The sequence below is a fragment of the Mycteria americana genome, chromosome Z (assembly GCF_035582795.1).
Source record: "Mycteria americana isolate JAX WOST 10 ecotype Jacksonville Zoo and Gardens chromosome Z, USCA_MyAme_1.0, whole genome shotgun sequence".
In the NCBI taxonomy this organism is placed as follows: Eukaryota; Metazoa; Chordata; class Aves; order Ciconiiformes; family Ciconiidae; genus Mycteria; species Mycteria americana.
The window spans coordinates 7,351,131-7,367,156 of NC_134396.1; the positions used below are offsets into that span (position 1 = coordinate 7,351,131).

The 16,026-nt window shown below is 43.9% G+C and overlaps 2 protein-coding genes across 2 annotated transcripts in view; one reads left to right on the forward strand and one right to left on the reverse strand.

Moving 5' to 3' along the window:
- The window catches only part of LIFR (LIF receptor subunit alpha), a 201,632-nt gene that overhangs the window by 73,900 nt on the left and 111,706 nt on the right, over positions 1-16,026 (reverse strand). The window lies entirely within an intron of this gene.
- Positions 1-16,026, forward strand: part of EGFLAM (EGF like, fibronectin type III and laminin G domains) — a 76,240-nt gene that overhangs the window by 10,502 nt on the left and 49,712 nt on the right. Inside the window, exons 2-4 of the mRNA XM_075527023.1 lie at positions 7,842-7,951; positions 9,991-10,074; positions 11,801-11,827. Coding sequence (XP_075383138.1) covers positions 7,842-7,951; positions 9,991-10,074; positions 11,801-11,827 — 221 coding nt within the window. The remainder of the gene's footprint in view (positions 1-7,841; positions 7,952-9,990; positions 10,075-11,800; positions 11,828-16,026) is intronic.

The following is a 16,026-nucleotide window of genomic DNA, read 5'->3' on the forward strand; positions in this document are numbered from 1 at the left end:
CCCATGAAAGGAAAGAGAACAGCCTTTTTTTTTCTGGTGGAAGTGGGATGAATTCTCTTGCATGACACTCGAATCTGTGCAAAAGGGGAGGGAGAAGCCCTGGGGTAGGAAGGTGGAGGTAAATGCCTGGAGGGAGAGGGATGGAGGAGTGGGGAGGTGGCAGGGCAGGAGAAGACATGAGACCTTGCCCTTGCTGTGGGCAGTGAGCTGCTGCTTTTGCTCAGTGGTAGGATGAACTGCACCTCTGAATGACACAGTTTTCCTTGGGTGCAGAGTTTCCTCTGTGGCCCACCGGGTCTGTCTCACCCGGGCAGCATGTATAAGCCTGCTGGGGTGCCTGGCTGGAAAGCTGCTGCTGCCTGTCAGCTGAGTGGCTTTTTAATTGATTGCTATTCCCAGTGTAGTCCCAGTATAGAAAACCATGGAGGGAGAAGGGGTTGGAAGGTATGCCAGGGGATGCGCTTGGCATGCTGGTTCTTACCCAGCCTGTCCTATGGACTATTAAAGTCTATCGCACAGAAATGCTAACATGCTGTTGCTTGTTTTCAGCTACTTTCTAATACTTACGTTAAGCCTCCCAGAGACTTTTTTTAAAGTTATTTGAAAACTGGTGAAGTAGCCAATGAGAAGGCAGGCAGTGGCAGGGCAGGCAGGGCCGTGGCAGCAGGCAGGGCCAGCTGCAGCCCGCCAGCCGCTGGCCGCATCCGCAGGGACAAGGCAGGTCTGAGCCCAGCCAGGAAATCCCAAGCCAGGAAAATGTTGAGCTTTGCATTCAAGCAGCCTGTAGGCTGGAGCAAGGAGAGGTGAGCCTCAGTGCTTTCCCTTCTCACTGGCTACCATTTGCCTCCGCCAGGCCGAGATGCTGCGGAGACATCAAGAATTAGGGCAGCCATGCCCCATCACTGGGTTCAACAGTTGAAGCGCGAGCCTGGTTTTAGGGGTGCGAGTGCTAGTTTTTGACTCAGGCTTCCAGGAGTGCACCTGAGGTTATGCAGGTGGAGTGTCTTGGTAGGGCTTTTTCAGGCATCGTACTACATTTATACTGGAAGTGGAAAGCGCTTCCATTAGGAGACATATTTCACCAAGTTATCTGAGATGCAGGTACAGTGTATGCACTTGTGTTAGTCAGACTGGCCTCTGATCAGTAATTATTAAAACCATAAGCCTGTAAGGGTTATCCAGAGATTGCCCTGTCTGTTCCTCTTGACAAAGGTAGGACAGGTATAAACTAGACCTTTGCTCAGAAATAATGGTGTCCCCTGCTTTTAATAGCCTTCAGCACCAGGAATTCCCCAAAAGTGGTTCCAGTGCGTAACCATCCACAGCTAGAAGTTTTTTTCTATATCTAGCTCTTAAAAAATCATTTAAAAAATCAGTTTCTGCTTTTTCTTCTCACACCTGGAAGTCGCTGTGCACTGTGCAGAGCTCCCTTCCTTTCTCCCTCCCTTCTCTGCAGAGTCGGAACCTTCCTGGGAGAAGAGACTTGCTCTGAGGAGGGGCGCAGGGAGGGGAATGGGGCTTCCCAGCTCTGCCCTCTCTTCCGACATCCGCAGGGCCAAGGCAAAGCAGGAAAAGCCGCAACCAAGTCGCCACTGACATTGCCCCTGTTTGTTTTTAATGGGATTTGCTGTGTTGCACTATAGCTTAAGTTCTGAGCTTTGCCTTCTTCATTCCTCTTCCTTGGGCTATAAATACCCCGATGACCGTCACCTCAGATGCACCTGGGGCAGATGCTATATACCGCATCAGAAAAACATCACGTGGGTCCAAACCTGCTATTATTATAATGTTGAGGGGTTTTTTAATTGTATTTATTACAGTATTCTTAAAGGACTAACCGAGATCGGGTTAATCTCTCCAAAGGTTTGTGCACTGCAGTCTGGGTCAGAGACTGTGATGCCTCTATGGGGCCATACTACCTGCAGTCGCTGCACTGGTGCTCGCTATGGCAGCACACAGGTGATCCAGTGGATTTCCTCTTGTCAGGATCTAGTGCACTAGCAGTGGTAGGTGACTCGTTCAGAGCGACTATCAAGTTTTCTCAATTTTTTAATGTTTTCCATGTTGATGTTGCTACTCAGGGTGCAGCACCAGGAGAGACCGGCTGAGATTTTCCAGTTTCAAGTCATCGTCCTTTGTAGTAGGCTGGGAGATTCTTCCTCTCTTATGTACTGCTGCTGGGCAGCGGGAGCTGGAAAACACTTCAAAGAGATTAAAAGATGGCACATTTTTTCCATTTAGGATTTCCTGACCTTTTTTGGTTCGTCATGCTGTCTTCATTCCGCTGTGGTGTTTGCATAACCTCGTTCAGTCTGTAAAAAGAAGGGAAACAAGAAAAGACCCTGTCCCTGTTTATTGTTTTACCAGTGAGAATTTCACCAATATTTCAGTGAGAGAGTGAATGGACCGTGATACACTTTGTTTCACCTCTAGGAGTGGACAGACTTTTTTCTTCAAAACAGCTTTTTCAATGATAAAATGCTATTTCAATAAAACTCAGGTTTTTTGATGAATTAGTGAACTGTATTAAATAATGTGTTGAAACAAAAGAAATCCAAAGGAATTTCTCTTTCTGGAAATAGTTTTGTTCTGAAAACTTTGATTTAGGATTAGCTTGAGTTGTCTTTCATAAGGTTTTTTATTCCTATTTCCTTAGGTTGTGACATGTTAGTAGTGACAGCTGGCATTTCATCAACAAATTTCTCTTGTTTCATGGGACACAAATAGGAGACGCATCATCCTGGAAAATAAGGAGTCCTTCAGTCAGTCCCTCTTAGCTGTTACCCACAGAGATTTAAAAGTAAAATAATGAAATGGTTATCTCATTTCATTGACCTATGCCCTATCATTAATAGTAGTGCAGAATATGTAGTATAAAGATTTTAATTTTCCAAACCACAAACTAGTAAAGATGAAATGAACCATCTGTTTTCCCTTAAGTGAATTACCATATTATTGCATGTGGATTGTATCAGTGAGTTGTGTATTATTTCAGGACCTGTAAGTACCTGTGACTACCTGCATGCCTTGAAACAGCATAAACATCTAAAAAGGAAAGAGAAGATGACATGCAAAATATAATTAAGATTCTAAAAGAAAAATTTCCAACCCCAATCCTTTCAGATATTCCTCTCGTGAATATTTTAAAAAATACTGTTTTCAGTCAGTATTATTTTCATCTAATTTAAAATTTAAATCAATTTTGAAATTTCCTCTAAAATAGTAGTACAAACTGTGACGAGCTTTATCCAACTCATCCAAAGCACTTCAGATGTGAAGCCTGTGAACATAAGAAATGTATTTGTTTTGAAGTTGAGTTTTTTCTCATAACTGTTCATCACTTTGGGGTCATTTCATGACTGGAAAGAAGGAGGAACTTGCCTGTGTCTGCACGAGCAGTTCTCTTGCAGTAGCTGGAGGAAAGCATCAAGCTGAAGTGGTTGCTCCTGAGCTCTGTATGAGGCCAGCACGGTTAGGCTGGGAGCAGTGGAGGGATTAATTTGAAGTGTTCCCATTAGGTACCCAAGCTAACTCTGCTTAAAATCGCAAGGGTAGGCATGGAAGTAACATCTCTGCTGGTACATTCAGTGATGGCAAGGAGCATCTGGAGGCACGGGTACATCATTGACTGGCCCAGGCTGGGCACTGTTCCCAGGAGATACTTTGCCTGTGGCCACCCTGATGGTAGCCTATGGGTGTTTAATTCATGGCAGAGGCTGCTGCATGTGGCAGGGGGAGCTGCAATGGAAACGACACTTGTATCAATGGGATAAGCTTTTTTACCATTTTTAATTTGAATTGCTTTTGTGAAGCAAAAATTTAAATAATGGTAATTATTTGAAAATGGTAAAATTAACTCCATCTTAGGGAGAGGGCTCATGTATTCTTCAGCTCACTTGGAGAGCTTGTTTGGTGACTTGTTCACTGGTTTTGCAGTTTTTGCATATTTTTAGAAGTACAGAACCAAAGAGATCTATAAACAAAAAACAAAATAGCAGTAAGCAGAAAAGTAAATACAACATTGTCAGCTCAACATTGTTTATCTACAGCTGAATCCTCATTAACTTCTTGTATTTGATATACTTTTACAATGTCTAGTCATAATACGTGTAAGAGTGCTCCTCCTTGATTAATGGCTTCTTTATGCGGGACCGAAGTCATTGCTTCCATTACCAGTTTCATCAAAGCATTTTGGACAATATCGAACTTTCCGTGCCTGACGGGCCAGAAAGGAGAATGACTGTGTTTGTACAAAATGTGTTTAATTTTATTTTTATATAAATTGGTTCCTTGTTCTTTATGATCAGAGCTAGTCTCCATGCCTTCCTAGGTATTCACCGGATCCAACTGCAGAGGACATTTGCGGTGGAATCATCACTCTTGCGGCAGATCTTCAGAGTATGTTCAAGTAGCAGATACGTTGCACCTCTCTTGTCTGCAGGATCCCATCCAGCAGGCTGCAGAGGGGAGCAGGCTCCATTGGGGTTTTGCACTGTGCATGGTGCTACCAGATTAACAGATTTCATGCTGGATTTTGAGAAGAGAGGTATTTCTGACCTGAATTGTAGGAGGAACTACAGCTACTCAGAGAGTTTTACCCTTGAAAACTATTCTTATTTTGTAGTCTAAACATGACCTTTGTCATAAAGACGTAAATGTTTAGACCAGTTTTAATATCCATTTTTAGTGTGCCTAACACATGATGTTCTGTAAAATCTTGCAAAATACCCCAAGTGCACATTTATCTCAAAATAATGTTAGTAAAGCAGCGATATGTATTGCAACAGTTGTGATCAGCCGACAAACCGCTTTGATATAGCGTTGCAGCATGACTGTTCCAAAGCCACCACATCTCCTGCATCTCAGTGGCATAAACATTGCTTGTGTCAGATCGCGCAGTCCCTTTGTCATGGTTGCAAAGGGAAAGTTCAGTCCAAAAATGGACATTTTTTACTTTCTGCTGGGTTGTGTGAAATTCAGGCTCTGGCAACCAGAAGTGACTCTGAATCCCCAGACACACATCCGTCCGCTGCGAGGTCAGGAGCGGTGACAGCGGAGGACTGTGGGGACTTCCCTCTGCCTTGCCCTCTGTCCTCCCCCAGAAATAGCTCGGTGCATGGGGCAGGTTTTCCTTTTTCTCTTGGCTTGCCGTTTAACCAGGAGGCAGCGTGGTCCTGGCAGGGTGAGTGCCGCTCGCCTACTTGTCGCACGGTTTTGTCACGGGGAGGGCAGGGTGCAGCGGTGCGGTGAGGGGATCCTGCACGCTCCCCAAACCATCGCTTGACCGCTGAGCATCACCTGAGGCTGCTCGCAAAGGCAGTGCTAGGTGCCGATGGTGCTTGCGCCTGGTTCCCAAGCATGCCTCCTGCCACCGTCTTTGCTGCGTTAGGGGAATTCTCTGACTTCTAGGGAGAATTAAACAAGGAGGATAGAAATATAGACCTCACCAGCTCCTTGCTCTCATTTTCCCTGGCTTAAGTTTGTATTTACTCCTCCAGTGACAATTAATAGGCCAGTGTAACTGAGGTCAGTATTTGGCTCTCTCTGCCTCTTTCATCATCTGCAAACTGGAGATAGTAGTGTTTACTAGGGCTGGGTGAATAATTCATGGCGTGGCTCCTTATTAAACAGATGTTGCCTCTCTGTTTGTAGATAGTCTGCAAATGGATTGCATTTTTTTCAAATTTATTTGTTGTTCCAAATTATTCACCAAATACTTTCTGTAAATAATTTTATTGGCCTATAGTGCTTTCAGAATATGAATTTGAAGCCTGCCTTATATGAGTATTTGACATTGCTGGTTAAAATTTGTTTTCAGCAACTATGCCTCCCAGCGGACTTGTCTCTCAGGTTAGATCATTGCAGGTAGTGAGGACAGTTCATGCAGGTAGAGCTCTAGTATGTTTTCCCTCCTTAGTGTGTAAGTGCAGCCCTGTCCTGTTATGGCTACACGAACTTCTTGGGGATATTAAAACAGTGCATTAGTCTTCAGAATGTCTTTCAAGTTGATCTGATAAGCAAGATCCTTGGGGTGTGTAGAAAATACAAACCTCTAGCATATGACGGGTAGTCCCTTTTTCTGAAGGTGTGTTGTTTTTTTTATCCCACACTGTGTTGTTTCAACAATAAAAGGAAAAAAAAAAACCGTTCTTGGTGAGGAGCCCATCGCATGCAGTCCTTTTGCAGCCTTGCCCAGGAGACAATCTGGTGGGAATTTTTTTAGGTAAGAATGGCTGAAGCTTCAGGCATAAGGACCGAATGGTGAGAGAAGTTAGGGCCTCTTAAACCTCATTTATATATTTATCCTTTCGTGATTGCACCTAGCACTGTCCAGGATTTCTTTTAGCATTGAAGAGAAAGATAAAAGGGCCAGGAAAAAAAAGAGTCATCAGCATTAACCGAGAAGTGTGGACCCCGACTGGACCCCGACTGGCCACATTTGCTCACTCAAATTAAGAAACATAAACCAAAAAGTTTCCTGGTGATGGAAAAATGCAGGGTCAGTTTGAAAAGGACGAGAATATCAGTTCTGCTCTTGTTTTAACTACTCGGGTATTGATGCTGGTCGATATTGTGCAGAGTTTGCACGCTGTTAAGTTTTGTATTTAGCTTCAAATCAAATACATTGGTGGAAGTGACAAGTAAATCTGACGTAGGCTGGCTTTACATCTAAAAATGACCTTTACAGTAGCTTGTTTTCGCTTCATATTTTGTCAGAGCTAGTGGAAAAAAGGAGGGAAAAAAGGGTTTCCTTAGCCTTTACTTAAAATTTTCTTAGGTAAGGGCATGCAAAAAACTAAGTATAGTAAAACTGTTGCCTTGAAAAAAATGAAGTTATTGTTAAAGTGCCTGAATCAGTTCTCTGTTACAGTTGTTAGGTGGGTTTGGTTTCAAGAGCATGGATGATGGTAGTTTGGAGAAGTTGTGTTAAAAATCTTGCTTGGGTTGCAAAGCAGACACGCTCCTCTGCCTGCCCCTTTCTCAGACAGTAAATGCAGTTGCTATCATGTTACTAGAGATGTGGATCTCAGGGTTTCCTTCTTCTCCAGCCTTTTATTATTTGCAGTAGTTGAATTCGTCATCGTACTGAAATGCCAACCAGTACAATGGGAAGAGAACGAGATGGATAGGTGCTGTGAGACCGGTATAGCCATATAAAAATGCCCTCCTCCCGCTGCAGCTGGTGAGGGTCGGGGTTGATCGTGGCAGCACTGAAAGCGTGACAGCAAGAGATCCCATCGCCGTAACCTGCGTCTGGAGAGGCGCAGGCGGGAACGGAGGGGTCCTTTGTGCTCTTCTCATCAGGCTAAACTTGCTTCTTACTTAAATCATTGCCCTTCCCATCCATAGCTGTTGTGAAGGACTTGAGGTTGCAGAGACCAGCGGTGACTGGGAGACCTCTCGGTGGCCTGTGAAGGGGGTCTCTTGGCCTGTGCCAAAGCAGCAAAGGGCTAAAGAGCAGGCATGTTTTGGGTTTGGTTTGGTTTTCCTCACGCCAGGGTGTTGCTGTTGGACATGAAGTCTGGGGGGGGCGGTGAGGGGGAGGCTGAAGGTGTCCATGAGGTGTCCTGAGTTGATCAACAGCTCCTTGCCACTGAGAGAGGGGATGTCCCCCGTCGCCCTTTCTCTCCTGGTATCCCACCACTGCCTTGGAGGGCAGAGGTGGAGAGGGAAACAGTGCACCCAAGTCAAATCTGAGTAGTGGGCGATGTTTGACAGTTTGAAACGAGGGCAGCACACATCTATTCTTCTTCAAAGGCATACCTTTGGCATGCTAGGTGGCTAAAGGAGAGGTTTTCTGTCCTGTGGCTTCTTATACAATGTCATTTTTCTTTGAGCAGATAGGCTGGGGCCTCCTCTCGATATACTGCTGGATTCACTGAACTGCACAGCATTCAGCGTGCAATGGAAGATGCCAAAGCAGCATGCGAGCACCATCACGGGGTATACGGTAAGTGATCCTCTATGCTGCTAGTAGAGGATTGCAGTGCCCTACATGGCCTCAGACTGGACACGGCATGGCAAAGCAAGCAGGAGAGCCTGCTCTCGTAACAAACCATGCCGTTGCCCAGAATGCAGCCAGGGAACTGTACCTTTAAGAAACAAGCAGTTTATGTTTCAGGAGCAGGCTATGATGGGAATTTGGGTTGGATGCCAAGGGCTTGTAGTAGATATAGATTGCTTTTGTATTGTGGTTTTCATGCAAGGATCTCAGCCATCTCTACAGCTGATAAAACAGTAAAGTAGAGCAGAGCAGGTTGATATTACACTGTGCAAGTGAAAGGAGGTCCATGGTGATTTCAGCGCTGTTCAGACCCTTTGACTCGTACTTCCAGCCTGAGGATTGCTTTAGCAGGAACAGCTTTTCCAAACGACACCTCTAAACCTTCCCTGAGTGGCAGCAGGTACAGCGGAAGGAGAGTTTCATGGTGTCTCTTCCCCTGATAGATACTGTACTGCATAGCATCCCTGGGAGCCCAGCCACAGCCTTAAGTATCAAAAGAGGCTTTTTTTATTCCCTCCTACCTCTGTGGCACATTTCCCTTAAAGAAGTCGGGTGATTTTCCTGTTTTACCCAGCAATTTTGTAGGGGAGGCTCTGACCCCCTCCAAGCCTCTGCTACATTATCTTCTGCCTTTTGGGCAAAGTGGAGTGGCTGGCCTAAACTGGGTACTGTGTATTAGTGTGCAAGCAGAAAACCAGTGAGCACTAATCTGCCATTTATTCATGTTTATTAGGTATTGCTTTAACAGGTATTCCATGGCAATGAAACTCAGTCCCAAAAAGGAAGTTAGTCAGCAGGGAATTAGCACCAAAGATGTGGGATATCAACTAGGATTGATTGGTTTCCCCTTTAGCAAAAAACAAATAGCAGTTGTTTTTGTTAGCATTTTCTGTGGAAGGATTTGAAATTTCCAGAAAAAAATAATCCAAATTTCAGTTTTATGTAAAAAGGTGGGAAGCAGAAAACTTCTGACTACTTTATTATTAATGTACACTAAAAGAGTGAGAAAATTCCCTGAAATAGGTATTTCTGGTACGCATACCCCTTCATCCCATGGTCTTGTAAATGACACTAATACAGCCCAGCTGCAGGGTTGTTTTTATTGTTATGGAAATGGTTGTCGTCTAGGACCCCGAGAAGCACTTGCTGTGGCCAGAAACTGCCTCATCCAGGCTCTGTGTGTAGTTGGGTCCATTCTTCTGTGTGGAAACAGAGGTGCAGTGAGTAAATGGCTTTCCTATAGGTCATGATATTTTTCAAACAGTTGCAATATTGTATAGTTGCAATAGATAAGTTGCAATACTGTATAGTCACAAATCATAAGTAGTTTTCACTGTTCATGCAGTACATCAAGCATCCAGGCCCCAGTTTATTTTTAAGCCTTGAGCTCATTGTGGCATGATGGTAAAACCAATGACAAACAGCGTTGAGAGTGCTATACCCAAACCATCTTTACTTCATTTTAGCTTTTGACCCTCTGGCATCTCAGGGTGTCTGTGCACAGGAGATCAGACTCTCCCTGATTAGACTCTCTCATTAGTCTCCACTACCTGGCAACAGCAATGGAGAGACATCTATGATATGGCAATTTTTATAATGACATAACCATGTAATGTCAATATCTTCCTTATATGAAGTAGAATGCCTAACTTGCGCAGACCAGTCCCACAAATCTTCAGCTGTCCAAGCCGACCATAGCAAAATGGTGCACAATTAAAGCTGTCCGTTCAAGTCTGCCCTGCAAGCTAGGCTGTTTCACCTCAGTTCAGTGTATACGCTGTAAGATGGTGTCCTTTGGTCCTACGGACAACTTCTGGCAAATATGAAGGGAATGTTTAAGGGTGTTAGCTTTTCATGCATTTGAAAAGGTAGGGGATCATAGGCCCAAATGCTGTCCACGATGTGATAACAATGCAATTGTTTTTAAGTCATTCTGAAGCATTGCGTTATTGCTTTAACTGGCTTGACTATATCTTCTTCCCAAGGTCTTTTACTCAGAGGTTGAAGATGACAAAGCAGTTAAACAGCTCTCACACGATGTTCCCCTGAGTTTGGATATGCTTAGCATGGTGAGTATTTCTTTTCATCAACACAACAGTCAGAACACTGGAGCAGAGCTTGCAAGCGGGAACTTGCAACTATCTACTTGCTGCTGGTTTGTGAATTACACCAAGGATCCAAGCCCCAGATCTGCTCTGGGTATTGAGCAAAAGGAAATCACCATGTTTTTCTGTAATCCAGTCAGTGTGACACACTTTTGCTCCTTGTTGTCCGACTAGTTTTTCACATAAAACTGTTGCGACTTTCTTGCGTCTTCCTAGTACTGACCTTTGGCATCTACTAAAATAGAACTTTTAATTTTCAATATGCATTTTCTGTGCACTTCCACACATGGAAGGGGATTTTCATGACTCTACGCACAGTGAGAGCTGCAATATCAGTGTATCTGTATTGCACGGTCTTGACGCAGGTTAAGTGTGTGAGTTAAAGGAGACACAGTTTTCAATGTATTTTTGTCTCTATGTGAGACTGTGCCCTCCTGAAATACAGAATTTAAAGTTTAACAGTGCTGCTTTAGTTGCAGTTCTGCAAGTCCATCTCCTAGAAGATTCCCTCAACTTCTGGGTTTTTTTGTTCTTGAAAGCACTACTTTTCCTCCATGCTTCCCGTTTTCCCCCTTTCTTTTAGTTCTGTTTTTCCTTTTATTGCTCCTTTGCTTTCTTACTTTGCTTTATTTCACTCTCCCCTTCTCTTTCCTCCTTCCCTTTTTCTGTCCGATTTCCCCTTCCTTTTCCATTCGCAAATGAACACCGCCCATCCTGTTCTGCTGCACGGCTGAGCAATTAGTGCCGAGATTAAAGCAATTCCTCTGTGCTTCTGGATGGTTTTAATACTGTCTGCTTTTAAAGGGTATTCTCGAAACACGCCAGTGCTTCCTCAGTGTGGAGAAGCTGCTTTTTGAGTTCGGCAAGGCCGAAACAGAGATTTTCCAGCCTGAGCTCGGGCAGAGAGCGCAGGAGCGTTGCAGGTTGGGTGCCGTGAGGGGAGCGCTTTCACAGCACGCTCTGCACAGGGCAGTCTGTCCACAAGACAGCAGCGTTACCGGCACAGGAATCCAAGGCTTACGTGTGTGCACAGAGGAGCGCTGGAGGCTTTCCCGTCTTTATTTGGTGATCCTCCTTCACAATTCAATTCTTTCCTCCTTTCTCTTCTACTCATCTTCATTCTCCTTTATTTCCTCACCCCTCTTCCTCCAGCCTCACCACCTGATGTTCAGTGATACGCATTCACTGATATTTCCCGATCCCTGCTGGGCAGTGCTCAGAAACCTTCCGTGTGAGATGCATGAGTGAGAGGGATGATCAGACTTCCCGCAGTTTTCCGTCACTCTGGTTTTCGGTTCTGACTGCTGCAGGTTTCTGGGATCACGGCAAATGAAAGAATCCCCTTGCTGTGATATATTATTTCTTTATTTATGCAATGTTTTCTCCTTTCTGATCTTTATCTCTGTATTCCTCACTTGGTTTTTTTCCCGAAAAAACATTCTTCCTAGTAGTGCCAACAAAGATCAAACAGCACATTGGTTTTTTATCTTAATCCTGACAGCAGTTAATTCTTACTCACTGGGAAAACAGTCTGTATCCCAGTACTTACGCAGATGAATAACAGCCACATAGACTACTATATGCTGCGGCATTGGCCTTTTTTTAATTCCCTGACCCATTATTTATGTGGCTTTGCCATCACTTTTTAGTATGTTCCTTCATTTACAAGTCCTATTTCGCTTTTTCCCAGGGTCAACTGGAAGGACAAGCAATTTTTGTAAGTATTGCTTCACATGAAACTTGGTCGCAGCTGTGATTTAAAATGAAATTGAACGTTCCTGACCTGGTCTTTCCACAGTTTCACACACAAAAGTTGATCTCAAATGTTGATTCTACTTAGCACTCACAGAGGATCTTTTGTAGTCAAAATGTGGTAAATAGCAGCTAAAGCTCAAAATCCAGAGGTGAAGAAGGTGGACACGTGTAAGTATAGCGGCTCCCTTTTTAGCAATGGATAAACTTTCCTATTGGTCATCAAAAGTACTTATGGATGTCTTGTTTTGCTGGAGGAAATTGGTGTAAAAAATAAGCTATATCCAGGCAGTGAGGTCTTACAGGGGACAGGGACAGCTGGGTAGTCAGACACAGAGTGACAGGGAAGAACAAAGCAGTCTGGCAGTGGGAGAGGAGACAGAGAGGAAAAAAACCGAGCCAGTCCAGCGGGAGCCGAGGAGGAGGAGCACGGGAAGAGGCCAGCAACGGAACGCCCAGGAGGAAGGAGTGGGAGACTAACAACTAGTATAAAACAGGTTTGAAAGAAATACCAGCCCTCTTAATGGCTTTGCAGCTGGTGAATTATTCAGATTAATTATTTCCAGTCATGCACTTAGTTCAGTCTGCTTCCTATGAGCAGTAAACAGATTGGGTTTATTGTGAGGGGGGAAGCAAGCAGGAGGTGCTCGGGTTTGGGTAGGATGACAGTGATTTCAGTGTTTAACTGAAAGCCCTAACATCAACAACCTCTTACAAACTCTTTTTCTCTGAGATCTGTTCTAGGAATGGAGAAATCCTGCAAAGTTGGTGGATCTCACACAGCTTTCATGGTCTGAATTAAGGGAAGTTTGGTTAGACTGTGGGAGGCTGATGTCCAGATGAGCTCTCAGGATGCACTAGAACCAGGACTATCTGGTTCGAACCCAGCTGAGCTGAGTCTGGATTATGGCATTACAGAGTTGAGGTTCCACGCTGGGCCCTTTTTTTCTGCTTGATAAAAATAACACTTCTGAGGGGTACTTGTGGAGAAGTATGACTGGCTGGGATTAATCAGCTCCCAGCTGTCATTAGTCCTCAGGAAGTGGTGCTCTCGCTGAAATGCTTTCTGTTATATTCATACCAAACGCAAGAGAAATCTGCAATAGTTTTGTGGTTAAGTCTGCATAGTTTGTGTTTCCATCGCTAAGCCTCCTCTCCTGGTGCCGGGTACGACCGTGCTGCTTTCTCAGAGGCTTCTTTGGACTGTGTGAGACTGTCGTAGCAAGAGCTGAACTGGGTCGCCTGTTTCTATGTGTGCATGTGCCTGTGCATTAGCAAAGTCGATAATGTATTTTAGCTGTATTATGTCATCTTATAATAGAGAACATGTAAGTGAGAGCAGCCAGGAGAAGTGCAGATGCAGTACAATTTAATAAGGCAGTTGTTCTACTGGGCATGATATTCATGAAGTTGAGGACAAATATTGAAAAAAAGAAAAAAGCAAGAAAAATTAGCAGGCTTTAAAGGCTGGAGGTTTTAGGTCAGGCAGAGGGCCTTGGAGAGCAATAGTGCTCCCTATCAAATCACTAAACACACCAGTACAAAATGGGGAGTGACCGGCTGAGACCAGTAGTGCAGGGAAGGAGTTGTCAGGGGATCAAGTGTCATTAAACCCAGCTCAGTTTCTGCTGCTGCACTGTAATCCAGGGTTTGATGTTTTTTTGGATTAGAACAAAACAAAACAGAAAACAGGTTTTCTTTGGAAAATAATTTGTAATCCAGGTTTCTGTAAGGCAGCTTACTGTGCAGCCTTGCAAACCATTTCAACACACTTGGAGGGAGGGCAAGCTGTGTGGCAAGGCAGGGAGGGATATATGGTTTCTACATACACCTGACTCTACCACAGAAAAGGCATCGCGTTACTTCACCCCATTCAAGAATGTGAGATTGTAGTGAGAATACCAAGTGTCATTTGGCAGGGTTTTAGCAAGAATGTTGTGTAAGACAAGAAAGTGCGGTTGGTGCCTAGTAAAGCCTCATCGGCAATGTAATCTCCAGTATGGGGTATCTTGCTTCAAAATACAGAGGCAATCTGAGTGGAGAGAAAGACTACAAAAATGATGGGGAGCTAACTCTTCTACATACCACCTAAATTCCTTATCTGTGAGGTCACTGTGTCTCTTCTGGGATGGAAAAAACTTGGGTTCAAGACTGTTCTCCTAAATACAAGCAAAAAAAGAGATGAAATATGTACTCCCAGGCTCCTGGACAGTGGGGTACAAGGAAGTGCGCTTCTTCTCCAGAATCTCATTTGAAAGTGTTCTGGTGTGAGGTGGGTATTCCCTGAGATTGCCACGGGTCAGGGTAGCTTGATGATGTCTTGAATCTTTACCTATTCACTAATGTCTTGATCCTAGAAGATTAGAAGATACTTGATCTCAAAGGTACCCACTGTATGTCCAACATCTGTGTTCATGGAGAAGACATTGCCAGAAGAAAGAGGCAGATAGCCGTGTGTAAGGCAAGAGAGCACCTTGCTGAGGTTTTGAGGGTACACATGTTGAACTTAAATACCCAAGTAGCTATTAGGACTTTGATCTTGATTGGCCTTGCAGTCAATGAGATTTGTTCTGTTTAGTTTATTGTAGGCTTGAGTCTGGAGGTAATACTATGAGGCAAATACATCAATATCCCACTCTCTGCAGAGACCAAGTTCCTGAATAGTGTAAAAGCAGTAAGACACATAATGAAGGATTTTTTATCATAAGAATGAATGTAATAAAGAGGGACACCATCAGGAAAAAATACACACAGTTTAAATACAGATGGAGAGTATGTATGGCATGGAGGCTGGAATGGCAGGAGCAGGATCATCAGTATTGTCATTGGGAGGAGGTGCTGGGTTTTCAGCAACTGGCTTTTCAGATCACGTTTTGAAAGATCTTAGTCACTTCAGCTACGAGACTGAAAGACCCAGATAAATCTTTTGGTTTGAGTGTTCTTGCTGCCTCTCTCTGGGCAGTTACTTTTCCAGCATTGTTATCATCGCTCTCAGATGAATCCAAATCATTCAAGCAGATCAAGGGTGAATGATGGAAAAACAGGATAATGGTCAGGTGGCCCATGTTAATGGGAAATCAGTGATGGAGCTCCAAAACCACGGCTAGAGAAATGACAGATGGCAGGGTGTTGCCGAACAATGTTGTAATAATAACATAAGTTCCCCAAAGAATAGAGAGGGAGAGTTAGTCCAAAAGACCATCATAAGGAAATTTAGCAGTTAATAAAATTCTGGGATTGTTTACTATTTTACTGCAACTGGAAATGCAGATTTAATGTCTGTTCCAGTGTGAAGAGAAAGGAGATCTCTGCATTTTCACATGCACTGTGAATAATGTTTTTAATATCAGAATGAGAAACAGAAGAAAAATCTCTGTAAAAGGGTTTTTTGTAAGTGGTTTTTTTCACAACAAAACAGTCTGTGGTGTAGAACCTGGTATTTCTGTTTACTTGTATATGCTGTCAAAATTTGTAAATCTGGGATTTGCCTCTCTCTACAGATAGGCTGAAGGTAAAGCATACTGAATTTCTATGCACACGTACACATGCTCCATTAAAGACCAGATCTAAATGTCTGAAGCTGATCAATGCTATGTGCACCAGCCAGTGATAAAATGTAATTTTTTGGTGACTTTTGCTAGTTTCTGGGAGATTTGAGCAGCGTCCTCTGAACAGTATTCAGCAGCACAAGCTCTTCACGTGGAGGTTAGCATCGCCTCCCTTACAGTAGCTGGCTGTGGGTTAATCTTTCTGTGTTTATAGCAGAAGGACAAATAAGAGAAATGCTCGCTTCAGGTCAAGGCTGATAGCTAGGCTAGGAAAATTGTGAGAGGCAATGGGACTGGGCTCTGCTCCATGAGAAATTAAAGAACATCAGTTCATACTGCGGCAACTTGCTTCACTCTTGGGAGCTTTTACAGTCTCTGGATTTAAAAGAAAAACAAAACAAAACAAAAAGAAAATGCACCAGACTGATACCGAATGCTAGCAATTGGCTCAAGAGGGGGAATAGTATGTGACTTTGACTTCACCAGTAAAAAAGCCGGATAGCGAATGCAAACAATGTGCAACCTTGTGAGTTATGCTGAGAAATGGGTCCAGGTCATCCCTGTGGATTCCCCCGGGGCAAAGCTGCAGCTTGAGAGGAAACACATGGTGCTGTTT